The sequence below is a fragment of the Schistocerca nitens genome, chromosome 8 (genome assembly GCF_023898315.1).
Source record: "Schistocerca nitens isolate TAMUIC-IGC-003100 chromosome 8, iqSchNite1.1, whole genome shotgun sequence".
In the NCBI taxonomy this organism is placed as follows: Eukaryota; Metazoa; Arthropoda; class Insecta; order Orthoptera; family Acrididae; genus Schistocerca; species Schistocerca nitens.
In genome coordinates this window covers 41,619,773-41,633,595 of record NC_064621.1, presented here as the reverse complement: position 1 = coordinate 41,633,595, position 13,823 = coordinate 41,619,773, and the positions used below count along the sequence as shown (strand labels likewise).

Genomic DNA, 13,823 nt, shown 5'->3' with positions numbered 1-13,823 from the left:
CATAAATAGTATTGGCACATAAAAATAAGATCAGATTATGCCCATCTTTCCTCTGACAAAAAGTCCCGGTGGAATTTCCACTATAAATGCGCTATTGAAGAGTGCAGGGAAGCAATAAATTTGTTATGGCATGTAATGGGGGTTAAGTGGGGAGCATATGGTTAGTATGACACTGCCGTATGTGTGTATACTCGAAGAAACCTAGTGAAATGCCGTTGTACCTGGTCATGTAATTAGCACAAATTATTTTCGTATGTGGACAACCAAATGAACACTGTAGGCCATCTGAAATTAAAAGTAAAGGACTCAACATAAGGTCCGCAGCTCGTGGTCGTGCGGTAGCGTTCTCGCTTCCCACGCCCGGGTTCCCGGGTTCGATTCCCGGCGGGGTCAGGGATTTTCCCTGCCTCGTGATGACTGGGTGTTGTGTGATGTCCTTAGGTTAGTTAGGTTTAAGTAGTTCTAAGTTATAGGGGACTGATGACCATAGATGTTCAGTCCCATAATGCTCAGAGCCATTTGAACTCAACATAAAGAGTGCAAGAGGAATTTCTTTGTTAAACTCAGACGAGAGTGCGGATAGGTGGAAGAGTCCACTCACAGCCTCTACGACGGGGAGGACTTGTAAGAAGAGTTTTACAGGAAGAAGTTTGAATCAATATGGAAGAAGCAGTATTATTCAAAATTTAATAGCGTTCAGGAAGACTTGAGATCAAATAAGGCAGCAGGTGTAGATAACGTTCCATAGGAATTTTTAAAGCCATTGGGGGAAGTAGCAAGCAAACGAATATTCAATTTGGTGTGGAATCTATGAGACTGGCAATGTACCACCAGACATTTGGAAAAAATCATTCACATAATTCCGAAGATAGCAAGAGCTGATAAATGCAAGAACCTTCACACAATCAACTTAAAAACTCATGCGTACAAGCTAGTGAAAAGAATAATATACAGAAGAAAATAAATTTGAGGATCCTGTTACATAAGGATCAGTTTGGCCTTAGGAAAGTTAAAGGCGCCGGAGAGGCAGTCCCGACTTTGCGCTTAGTAATAGGAGGAAGCTCTGCGAAGAAATTGCGAGGATGGAAATATGTGGAAAACATCAACATAACTTCCATGGCAATAGACGGAGCTGTAGAGAGTAAAACGTGTAGGGGAACTTCGTGATCGGAACATATTCAACGAAATAACTGAGGACATTGGGAGTATGTGATGCTTCGGGATGAAGAATTTGGCACATGACAGGGAGCGATGGCGGGCCTTATCAGACCACTCAGATGACTGACGAAAAAAAAAGGAAAGCGGGAGACATCGGACAGATGCAATGTTTTCTAGACAGTTCCAGCCACTAAGTGAAAAATGGTTCAAATGTCTCTGAGCACTATGGGACTCAACTTCTGAGGTCATTAGTCTCCTAGAACTTAGAACTACTTAAACCTAACTAAGGACATCACACACATCCATACCCGAGGCAGGATTCCAACCTGCGACCGCAGCGGTCTCGCGGTTCCAGACTGCAGCGCCTAGAACCGCTCGGCCACAGCGGCCGGCCTCACATGATCGACCCGCTATCAACACCATATGACGTAGTATATGCGGTCACCGAGCTCTCCAGCCGTGAGAATACTTCAAGCTGTAGTTTGGTGGCTCTGTAGTTCATTGTTTGGCCAGATTATGGTATCACTATTTTGTAAGCAAAGGTGACAGTTTTCCTGCGCTCCCGCTCACGTGTAAAATAATGACCTTTGTTGGACCATGTCATAAGTACACGAGGCGATCGAAAAGTGCCCGTTCGAAGACGGTGCAGTTCAGAATCGGTACGCCAATCTGGCAAAATCGTCGTGAACATCGAGCCTGTCATCCCATCGACACGCCAGGTTGAAGATACCCGTTTGCAAAGCACTGTGCCCTCCTGCGTGAAGAAGTCCGTAACTGCGTGCTGCACACTCTCGTCCGATAAGAATCGACCATTCACGGCCTTTTTGAAGCGACCGAACGTGTGCTTTTCGACAGACATGCTGCACTATACACGTTCTTAATTCTTCGACTAATGTTTATCGGTATTTGTCCTTTCGGCAGCCATGGAAATAACAGGTTTAGAAGTATGAAACCGGAATTTGGTTGCATTAATTACACGTCTGTTGTTTGGAACTGATAAACGATATTTTATTCAAAAAATCTCTATTGCTATTTATACATTTCTCCCAACTCCCCGGCAGGCTACGAATTCCACGCTAAAGAAGCAGTTCTTCTTTTGAACAAATAGTCAGCGAGCCATTTTCGTACATTTTCATACAAATTGAAGCGTTATTCAGCGAGAGCGTGTCCTAGTGATGCAAATAGATGATAATCGACGGAGCCAAGCCTGGAGAATAAGCCGCATGCCCTGGTATTTCCCAAATGAATGCCTCGATCGTTGCCCTTTCTGCTGTGTGTGATGGGGCGTTATGATGGAACAATATGACTTCGTGTTGCCTTTTTCCTTAGTCCGGTCGTTTTTAACGTAATGCTCGATTCAAATAGATCGTTTTCTGTCGGTAGCGATCATTGTTAAGAGTTTCACCAGGTTTTAGTATTTCATAATAGATGACATCCTTCTGATCTGAACAAACACAGAGCATTGTCTTCTTTCCAAAGCGATTTTATCTTGCAGTGGATATAGATGGTTTGCCTGCAGTCTCCCATGGTTTACGAGCCTTAGGATTCTCAAAATATATCCACTTTCCGTCACCTGTCACTACTCCATGGAGAAACAACTTTATTTTGTATCTGACGAGCAGAATTTCACAAGTCGTCTTTCGATTTGCTGCTGTCTTTAATTCATTTCATGTGGGACTCATTTTCCCATTTTCTCCACCTTTCCCATGGCTTTCAACCGAAGAGAAACGGCTTTCTGCGTCACATTCAATTGTTCCGCGAGTTCGTGTTGAGTCTGAGTATCATCTTCATCCAATAAGGCCTGCAATTCTTTGTCTTCGAACTTTTTCGGTGGTTTGCTGCACTCGTCGTTTCTCACGTCAAAATCACCACTTCTGAATTTTTTGAACCACTCGAAACACTGTGTTTTCCCAAGAGCATGTTCGTCTAAAGCTTCGACAAGCATTCGATGCAATTCTGCAGCAGTTTTCTTCAAATAGTAGTTCGTAGGTACAAAGCTCGACATTTTTACGGGTTTGAAAGAGATACCGATGCATGGAACTTGGGTTACTGTGTGTTGACATTTGTCGTCAGCCGTTAAAGGAAGCAGACGGCGCTGCTGACGCGGTCTCATGGCCCCTGCACTGACGGCTAGCACCGTCTATAGGGAATTTACGGTTTCATATTTCTACACCTGGTAATAACAGTCCATTGGTTCTGTTTGGACGCATTTGGTAATAACGTCGCCATTGTTCATGTTTCCGTATTTACCGCACGCACATCGGAAAGACACGAGCGACACATTAATCCCGTGCCTACTTGACGGTTCTTATGCATGCGCACCGGCTTCGCGTACGTTACGTACACGCTGCAGAAACACCCTCAAACGGAAAATTTTTGGTAGCCCCTGATACATTAACACCCGGTTTCAGCTCTACAGTATCACAAACTAGCTAACAGAGCATAGGCTTTTCTTAGAATATATTAACATGTAGTATAGATTATATGGTAATTCCGTCTTATTGTTCTATAATATATTTAATGTATTTGCTCAAATGGCTCTGAGCACTATGAGACTCAACTGCTGTGGTCATTAGTCCCCTAGAACTTAGAACTACTTAAACCTAACTAACCTAAAGACATCACACACATCCATGCCCGAGGCAGGATTCGAACCTGCGACCGTAGCAGTCGCACGGTTCCGGACTGCGCGCCTAGAACCGCGAGACCACCGCGGCCGGCAATGTATTTGCATATTAACATATTAGAACAATACACGCAGCTATAGTATATTAGCATATCAACATAACATTGCTGGACGCGCGGATAGCCGCGTGGTCTCAGGCGCCTTACCACGGTTCGCACGGCTCCCCCTGCGCGAGGATCGAGTCCTCCGTCAGCATGTGTGTGTGTCTGTGTGTGTGTTGTCTTTAGTTTAAGTTGGAATAAGTAGTGTGTAAGACTAGGGACCGATGGCCTCAGCAGTTTGGTCCCATAGGAACTTACCAAAATGTTTTCTCCACAACATTGCTGAATGGAATCCTCACCTTGTTAAGCGTAGTGTAAATGTAAAATAGATTGAAAATAATAATGCTACGACTTGTAAGACGACATAATAAATCTCCTTGGCAGCAAGTCAGAAGTCAGTACTAACGAATAAATAAATAAATTCTCAGAATAGCAGAATTTTCAACACCAAAGTGTTGATTGTATAGCAGAAGCAGCTAAAGCTGAATAGCAGAAGTAAAATTATGCTGAACATTCACGTAAGAGCTTAAAAAAAATATTTCAGGTAATGCTGTCGGCTCTGATCTTGGCAAAAGTCGGGAATCTGAACTTTAGTTTAGTACCATAATTCCACTGCGTACAAAGCAAACAGCATTGTACTGTGACTCAAAAACAATCTGCTACATTCGATAGGCTTGTCTGGTCAAAATCTCTATCTGAATCTGACAGACTGTTTCGTGTAAATTCGCCTAAAATGCTACAACGACTAATCTCTATGATAGAGGAAGAAGGTAAATACGAGGGTTGCATCTTAAATAGTGGAAACTATTTATTCACAACCGACACAAAAGATTTACATGTTTTCCCCTGTTACTGCCCTTGAAAGTAGTCACTAGCGTTGTGTAGAACCCGTTGCCAGCGATGTGGAAGGCGTAGTATACCGTTAGCAGAGCCTGTTCTGTTGATGGTGCGAATGGAGCGGTCTACTGCCTGTCGAATCTCTGGAAACAGTTCTGTAGCGAATGCCACGAAGTGGTTCCTTCATCTTCTGAATAAAGTCAAAGTAACAAGGACTCAAGTCCGGGGAGTATGGTTGGATGGTACAGTACTTCCCAGTCCCGTCGACCGAACAGAGCAGCCACAGTTTGTGCTGTATGCGCCCGCGCATTGTCGTACAAAATGATGCCTGGCTTGCACAGAAAGTGTTGCCGCTTCTTTCGCAAATCCGTTCGCAGGTGATGCTCCAAAAACGAACAGTAACACTGTGCATTGACGGTCTGCCGTGGACGAACGTAATGCGTTAGGATAACACCATCACACTCGTACACGAGAACCACCATGACTTTACACCGCTCCATGCGCACTATCGAAAGAACAGGCCCTGCTATCCGGTATACTACGACTTCCACATCGCTGGCAACGGGATCTACACAACGCTGGTGACTGCTTTGAAGGACAGTAACAGGTGCAAACGTGTAATTCTTTTGAATAGGTTGTGAATAAATAGTTGCCACTATTTAAGTTCCAACCCTCGTAATTATTGTCCCGGGTGTACGAGTATCAGGAGCTCTAACAATGTAACACTTGCAATTGGGAAATCTACGCACTGTTAGTTACGTTCTAAACATTCTGCGCGGTGTCTGTTTGTTCTATATCGCGTCTCCCTACCACTTTCGCGCAACTACGCTCTGAGCGTGTTTTTTAGGGAATTGACTAGTTTGAACCTGAGACCTGTTGCTGGTAAGGAGACGCCAGACCACACATGACATGTAGAATTCAGAAGAGTTCAGTGAGACTAGCGATGATATAACCAAATACTTAATGATTTCAGCGTCAGCTCCACTGTACTTCCTGTAAAAGAATCTTAATACTAACTAAATTTAGTGGACGGGGTTCAAGGCTTTCCTATTTTTAGTTAGCTGGTAAAATAACGTCGAAAAAGCAGTTAAGTTTACCATTGGAAATTTTATTCTACTCACAAAACATTGTTTATAAATTGCACTATTGATAAAAGGAAATGTTTTAATACAGGATGGTAAAAACCGACTGCGTTCAACAAAAATGTGAACGAATATTCCCTGAATGGGTTTCCAAGTTCTACAATGGATCGAAGGATGACCTATGCCATATCACATCTATAATCTAGGTTTAAATTAAGTTTCACAAAAGAGAAAACTATCAAAATGGTCTACAGTGACCCTCAATTATCTTTAATTACTTATCTAACTTGTCGTAAATTACAGTGGGTGATGTGGCTTCTCAATAATTATATAACAGAAAAATCATCGAGTTTCAGATTTTTACTTCAAATGGCAAATGTGAACACCATATTCTTTAATTGGCGATCGACAATAGTATTACGTAAAGGGGATGTAACAGATGAGACTTCTGCAGTTCCGAGTGAAGCCTTATGCGCTCAAAAATGCGGTATCGCGTGCGTTCATTACCTTGTCGGTGTTCGTCAGGGAGCAGCGGCTGGCGCAGCTCCGTCCAGCTCGCCCTCTCGGAAGCAACTCTCTTCTAACTTCTCCTTACTACAATTTACCCAAGTTGGTTTAAAAAAAAAACTATCTGGCTGTGTTTTCATCTGACCAATCAGGGTCTCAATGTTAACCTTAAGCTCTGCCTACAAAAATTCTATCCAATGAGAAACGTTATACTTTTCGTGGTGGGGCAATGTTTTTAAAGTATGCAACGTAACAGAAAAGCGAAAAAGTCTCACGCTAAAAACTTGCGGGTGGTGTGGTCGTAGTGGTTAGCTGGCGACTTGGGTGTCCGTCCCTTATCGTAGGGCCTTCTCGCTTAACACGGTTCTGCTCTCGGCTTCTGTTCTCGTTTCTCCCCTCGGAACTGCATCTGTCTCACGGTGGGAAGGTATGACATGCATTTAGGCATTATTGTGTTAGTCTGTGCTATTCCATTTGCTCACTCGTTACTCGTATTACTTTGGTTAATTTAATGTCTCGATTTATTCGGAGCTATGTGACATACTACTGGATTTGCTTATCATGTCAGGGTTTTCATGGAAGGTGTTGGATTTGCTTGACACCCTACAACGTAGAAGGTGCCTTTGGAGTGCATAGTGCGTAGCATCGTCAGACCCACAGAGGCAGCTTACCTGCAGGGGGTGCGGCGTGACGTAGGTGACGTGGTGCCCCCTGCCGAGCAGCGCGGTCACCACCTTGTGCAGGGGCAGCGCGTGGCTCACAGCCCACGTGGGCGCCACGAACAGGATGTCCGCGGACCGGGAGCAGTGCGCGGTCAGCACCAAGAGAAGCCACACCCTCGCCATTCCCATGTTTCCTGCAAATTTAAGACTTCCGATAGGATACCAAAGTCTGGTTAATTCTCCATTCCATGCTGAATGCGTGAAAGTGCACTTATGGTGTCAGCGGCTTTTCCGTAGCGTACTGGTAATGGTTCGGGCCCCATCTGCCTTTGGCTCGGGAGTGTCATCTTTGTGCCGCCATTTTTCGTGCAGTGTTTTACAGTGAGTGTTTTACAGTGAGTGTTCCGTGTTGTGTTTTTTTGGGAAGTGTTGCGAACGGCCATCATACTGTCGCTGGGTGTGCTTTTATCTCTTGCGAACAGAAACCAGACTGTCGCCATGTTTTTTTTTTAATTGTGTGTGTACTACGTTACTTGTCTGATTCCTGTGTCTTTTATTAAAATTTCCAACCCCCTTTTGCTTTCTGTTTTAACTTTCCGCATTTTTGCGCCATTTTACACTTTATGTCACCGTTTTATCGCCTGTTTTTCTTGTTTCTTTTCTTCTTCCGTTTTTTTTAAAAAAAGTATGTAGGCTGTAGAGCAGCGTACTAAGCTGCTGCCAGCCCGCCCCCTTCGGGGGGAATTGAAAATGAATAAAGAAAAAAAATGGTTCGGGTGATGAATAATGGGAAGTAAACATTACAAACCGCGGGTGGGATGAGGGACAGCCAATAACATTGCTAGTTCTTAATTTCGTATGGTTCGTCAGTGAAGTTAGCAGGTATTTGGTTTTACCCACTACAGTTTAAGGTGAGTTATTAGGTCTCACCCTAGTGAAAAAGAATACGGTAAATATTTAACGTTTTAGAAGTAGAAAACGGTTACACATTCACACAACAGCTACTCATGCGTACATGGCCACTGTCACCACCCGCGAAGCATGACTACAACTGCACCTGATGTGAGCAGCAGTGTAGCTGGGGTTGATGGGAGTAGGGAAGACCGTGGGACTGGAAGGGGGATGGATTGTAGGGTAGGGATGGGTGAATATGCAGTGCTACATGTGGCAGTGTGCAGGGACATGGTGTGGACAGGTTAGAGCAGCATTGGGTGGCGCTCTGCTGGGGAGGGAGGGGGGGGGGGTGAAAAGGGAGGGAGTAGGGAGGAAAGGAGATTCAGTGGTCAAATTATGGTAGAGTACTGAGAGAAAAGAAATTTATAGCATAAACTGACTCCAAGAAGGTATTGATTGATTGATAGGAAATATGCTGTGGATTCAAAGAATAATCAATTTGGTAGTGAGGCAAAGTACGGGAGATAAAAATTTTTGAGGGAGATTAAGGCTTGACTACAGTAAGCAGGTTGAAATGAATGTAGTTTGCAGAAGTTACACAGATATGATGAAGCTTGAATGAACGGGATGGGCGATTGTGGGAAGCTTCATCAGGCCAGAATTTATATGGAAGACAACAAGAAAAAAGAAATAAAGATAGATGGTACATATTTATGAGTGGTTATGGAACAATTAACTCACCATATACTACGGAAAAGCAGCGAAAAGTTTGTGATAAAAATGATTGTAAACATCGTTGATGTACTGTGCTCTGAGGTCCCGCGCCAACCACGTTCTCACAAATAATAACAGATTCCGAAAAGACAATGGAATGTATGATACGGACACGATTACAAATTTCTTTGCTGTTCGTTCCACTAACAGTAATTTAAACTGTGATATTAGGTCCCAGCCTAATCACAACTTTGGAAATCGAGATATATTCGATAAAAGAAAATAGCCAAATATTTGTGACTTTCAAGATTATAAATTTCATGAACGCTTTTCACTGGCAGCCGTATACTATCATCTGATTGGCTACGATCAGAGGTAACGAATTGCCAACTGCAGCACGCAACGGAAGATCAGGGTACACTGTAAATGCACATTAGCCGTTGGATGTCACCGCTCTCAAATCACAGGCCCGCAGGTAAAAAAGAAAATCTACCGATACAGTTAGAGTGACTAATAAGAAATTGCATCTCTCATCACAAATTGACGCTACCTTCTGGATAATCATAGCGGGACAACTACAGAAGTCCTGATATTAATGAAGAGGGACTTCCATAGTATTTTGATTCGTAGGAAGTGACATTCTCGTGTACAACGACTTCAAACCGATAAATAAAATTTTATATACAGGACAACTAGCAGATGATAAGCATTTGATTAAAAGAGTGGCATCTAATCCTCTCTCTCTCTCTCTCTCTCTCTCTCTCTCTATAGACTTTTGAATGCTATTAAGGTAAATACACTGTTTGTTCTCTATCGAAATCTTTCATTTGCCAACTATGCCTATCAGTAGTTGGTGCCTTCAGTAGTTAGAATCTTTTATTTAGCTGGCAGTATTGGCGCTCGCTGTATTGCAATAGTTCGAGTAAGGAAGATTTTTGTGAGGTAAGTGATTCATGAAAGGCATAGGTTATTGTTTGTCAGGGCCATTCTATTGTAGGGATTATGGAAAGTCAGATTGCGTTGCGCTAAAAATATTGTGTGTCACTTTAGTGATGGTCAGAATAACTAAAGAGAAAACAGTCTGAGTGCGTTGAGTTTTGCTCCGCTGTTTGAAAATCAAGTAACATAGAGTTTTTCCACCACTGTAATTCTTAATTTTCCAAAGGGGACGTTTCAGCGGAAACTTGCATCTCTAGTCATTTACACAACCGCTGGTTGAGTGTATGTGTACGAAGTTACCTTGACATACGACCGTGTCCCAAACTTCATAAGAACAAGAGTCATACTCTGTGAAAAATGCGTCTTTACTCTCCACGAACAGGCATACGCTATGTGGAAATAGCTCTGTGGCTTTGCTGCCATGTACATTGATCGGCGTTCCTCTTAGTTAGGCTCTCGTCAGTGTTTTCTCTTGTCTGCCTCCACGTGTCCATAATCTGTGCGCTACTCCCCCCCCCCCCCTCCCGCCATATATCTCGGGACTTATCGCTTGTTGCTGCACCTCTACGCAATTGTCTTTCCAAGCGCACAGTTTTAATCCGCAGGTGTTTCAAAACAGCGAATATCTCGCTGCGGAATGGAAGATTCGTTCTGTAATTGTTTTACAATATTGGAGAAATACAAGCTACCTTGGCTCTGAGTGTCCCAAAATAGACATGCTGGTACGCCAGTGAAGGACATAGTATCCGTCAAAGCTTTTTATCTGAGCATAGTAGCGTCATAAAGTTTTTGGAGTCTGTAATTACATAAAATACGTACGAATCCATAAACGCAAAATTCTCTTATTACTATGTATTATTTTTGCCTCGCAGGGACGCATACCTTTGTGTCTATTTTTAATTACTTACGAATTAATGACAAGATAATTAGCAATGTGTCCTGTGTGATGGCTAATTGCTAATGTCTGTAGCAATTCGATAGCACCTGTCACCGTGTCCATCTTTGTTTTAGAGATGTTAATTTTCTAGTTGTGAACTTAATTACAAATGGTTCAAATGGCTCTGAGCACTATCCACTTACACAAGAAAATATTCTTTCTGTGTTGTACGCGGCTTTACGATAGCTCGGCCCGTACAGATAGCGGTTATTCACACGATTTTTTTGCATACTGTCAGCCTTGCTCTTTTCCCAGTGTGTAACAGTGGACACCGTTGCTGTTCGCACGGCTGTCGTTATGCCCGCGTGACCACGTGCTCAGCACGCGGCCGCCTGCTTGCCCGGACAGGTGGGGCGGTCCTCCGGCTCCTCGCCGGCTGCTGAAGCAAGCGGTGGCGGCTGACGCCGAGGAGCAAACGCCGCCGACCTGCTCTCAGCTGCCACCGCACGCTCCGCCGCTTATCGCGCCACAGAGGGACAACTGCACACTCTGCATTCGACCTTCGGATTAGAGCACGAACAGCGCAAACCGTATCGCATGGTCAGCGAAACGCAGAGATATCACTTACCTAACTTGTGTCTAACGGTCATCTAATCGGTATTACTATCAGGCACGATCGAAACGTTTCCGTATGAGGACGTTGCTGCAACGTAGCGCAAACCCGATGCTCTTATACACTGAAGCCCCAAAGAAACTGGTACAGGTACGCGCATTCAAATACAGAGATATGTAATCAGGCAGAATACGGCGCTGCGGTCGGCAACGGTTATATAAGATAACAAGTGTCTGGCGCAGTTGTTACCTCTTCTACTGCTGCTACAATGGCAGGTTATCAAGATTTAGGTGAGTCTGAACGTGGTGTTATAGTCGGTTCACGAGCGATGGGACACAGGACCTCCGAGGTAGTCATGAACTGTTGATTTTCCCCTACGACCATTTTACGAGTGTACCGTGAGTATCAGGAATCCCGTAAAACATCAAATCTCCGACATCGCTGCGGCCGGAGAAAGATGCTGCAAGAACGGTACCAACGGCGACTGAAGAGAATCGTTCAACGTGACAGAAGTGCAACTCTTCCACAAATTGCTGCAATTTGAGTGCTGGGTCATCAACAAGTGTCACCGTGCGAACATTTCAACGAAACATCATCGATAGGGGCTTGATGACTTGTACCCTTCATGATTGCACTGCGCGACCCAAGCCTTACGCCTCGTCTGGGCCCGTCAACACCGACATTGGACAGATGATGACTGGAAACATGTTGCCTGGTCATAAGTGTCTCGTTTCAAATTAGTGATGAGAGGCGTGTGTAGCTGGAGTGGTATGGGACCCCTGATACGCCTGCACACGACTCTGACAGGTGACACGTACGTAAGCATCCTGTCTCATCAGTTGCGTGCATTCATGTCCATTGTGCATTCCGACGGACTTGGCCAATTCCTGCAGGACAGCGTGACACCCCACACGTCCAGAACTGCTACAGAGTGGCTCCAGTAACACTCTTCTGAGTTTAAACACTTCCGCTGACCATCAAACTCCCCAGACATGAATATTATTGAGTATATCTGGGATGTCTTGCGCCGTGGTGTTCAGAAGAAATCTCCACCCTCTCGTACTCTTAGTGTTTTATGGACAGCCCTATAGGATTCATGGTGTCAATTCCCTCCAGCACTATTACAGACTTTAGTCCAGTCCACGCCACGTCGCGTTGCAGCACTTCTCCGTGCTCGCGGTGGCCCTGCACGGTATTACGCAGGTCTACCAGTTTCTGTGCCTCTTCAGTGTATAAGCACCGTCACGTAAGCAAGCGATTAATGTGCCATTCGCATAATTACAACGTGCGTCCCGTAAATGCGAAACTTCAACGAAGACGACGTTATTACCAGTTGCATCCAAACAGTACCAGCGTGTTGTTATTCTTTTCTTGGCTGCGAAGGACAAACACCGATAGACATCCATCGGAGAGTGAAGAGTGTGTCTGTCGTAACCACCGTTGTGGAACCGTGCGTGAAGTTCCGTACTGGGCGCGGTTCGACACCAGACGCCGGACGATGTGGGAAGCCAGCCTGACACGTTACGGACGAGTGGGAGACACTAGAGGCACACATTGTGTAGTCCTCATGTCCCCTCATGCGATTATCACGACTTCAGTCGCTTAGAAAAGGCCGTGCACGGTCGACGGTTCCTGTCGTACGAGGATGTGCAGCCGGCAGTCACAGACTTCTTCGCCCGGGACACGGTGCACGGTGTTTTGCTAAACCCATAACTCACACCTCAGGCGTCTGTGGGCTGATTGCCCCCCCCCCCCTTCCCCTCCACCCACCCCATTGCTCTCGGTGGTTTCACCATATTGGCATACCGATTCTGGCCAGTGCAGCCATCAAACGGAAACTGTTTGCTCGCCCCTTATACGAGCAAAGGCATGAAAGGTCATCCGGTTACCTCGTTCCAGTCGCAGGTCGCCTATCTACAGGCTTGAAGGAGCGACAATTGTTTGATTTTCAGTACGTCCCATAATTATTGACGGAATTTAAAGAGCTGTCATAAACTAACCATTGTTGTTGTTGTTGTTGTGGTCTTCAGTCCTGAGACTGGTTTGATGCAGCACACCATGCTACCCTATCCTGTGCAAGCTTCTTCATCTCCCAGTACCTACTGCAACCTACATCCTTCCGAATCTGCTTAGTCTATTCATCTCTTGAACTCTCTCTACAATTTTTACCCTGCACGCTGCCCTCCAATACTAAGTTGGTGATCCCTTGATGCCTCAGAACATGTGCTACCAACCGATCCCTTCTTCTGGCCAAGTTGTGCCACAGACTCCTCTTCTCCCCAATTATATTCAATACCTCCTCATTAGTTGTGTGATCTACCCATCTGATCTTCATCATTCTTCTGTAGCACCACATTTCGAAAGATTCCATTCTCTTCTTGTCCAAACTATATATCGTCCATGTTTCACTTCCATACATGGCTACACTCCATACAAATACTTTCAGAAAAGGCTTCCTGACACTGAAATCTATACTCGATGTTAACAAATTTCTCTTCTTCAGAAACGCTCTCCTTGCCATTGCCAGTCTACATTTTATATCCTCTCTACTTCAACCATCATCAGTTATTTTGCTTCCCAAATATCAAAACTCCTTTACTACTTTAAGTGTCTCATTTACTAATCTAATTACCACCGCATCATCCGACTTAATTCGACTACATTCCATTATCCTCTTTTTGCTTTCGTTGATGTTCATCTTATATCCTCATTTCTAGACACTGTCCATTACGTTCAACTGCTCTTCCAAGTCCTTTGCTGTCTCTGACAGAATTACAACGTCATCGGTGAACCTCAAAGTTTTTATTTCTTCT

General features: G+C 44.5%; 1 protein-coding gene across 1 annotated transcript in view; it reads right to left on the bottom strand.

Annotated features, from left to right (window-relative positions):
- The window catches only part of LOC126199138 (UDP-glucosyltransferase 2-like), a 73,829-nt gene that overhangs the window by 52,840 nt on the left and 7,166 nt on the right, over nt 1-13,823 (bottom strand). The window contains exon 3 of the mRNA XM_049935894.1: nt 6,983-7,167. Within this exon, the coding sequence (XP_049791851.1) occupies nt 6,983-7,167 (185 nt within the window). The remainder of the gene's footprint in view (nt 1-6,982; nt 7,168-13,823) is intronic.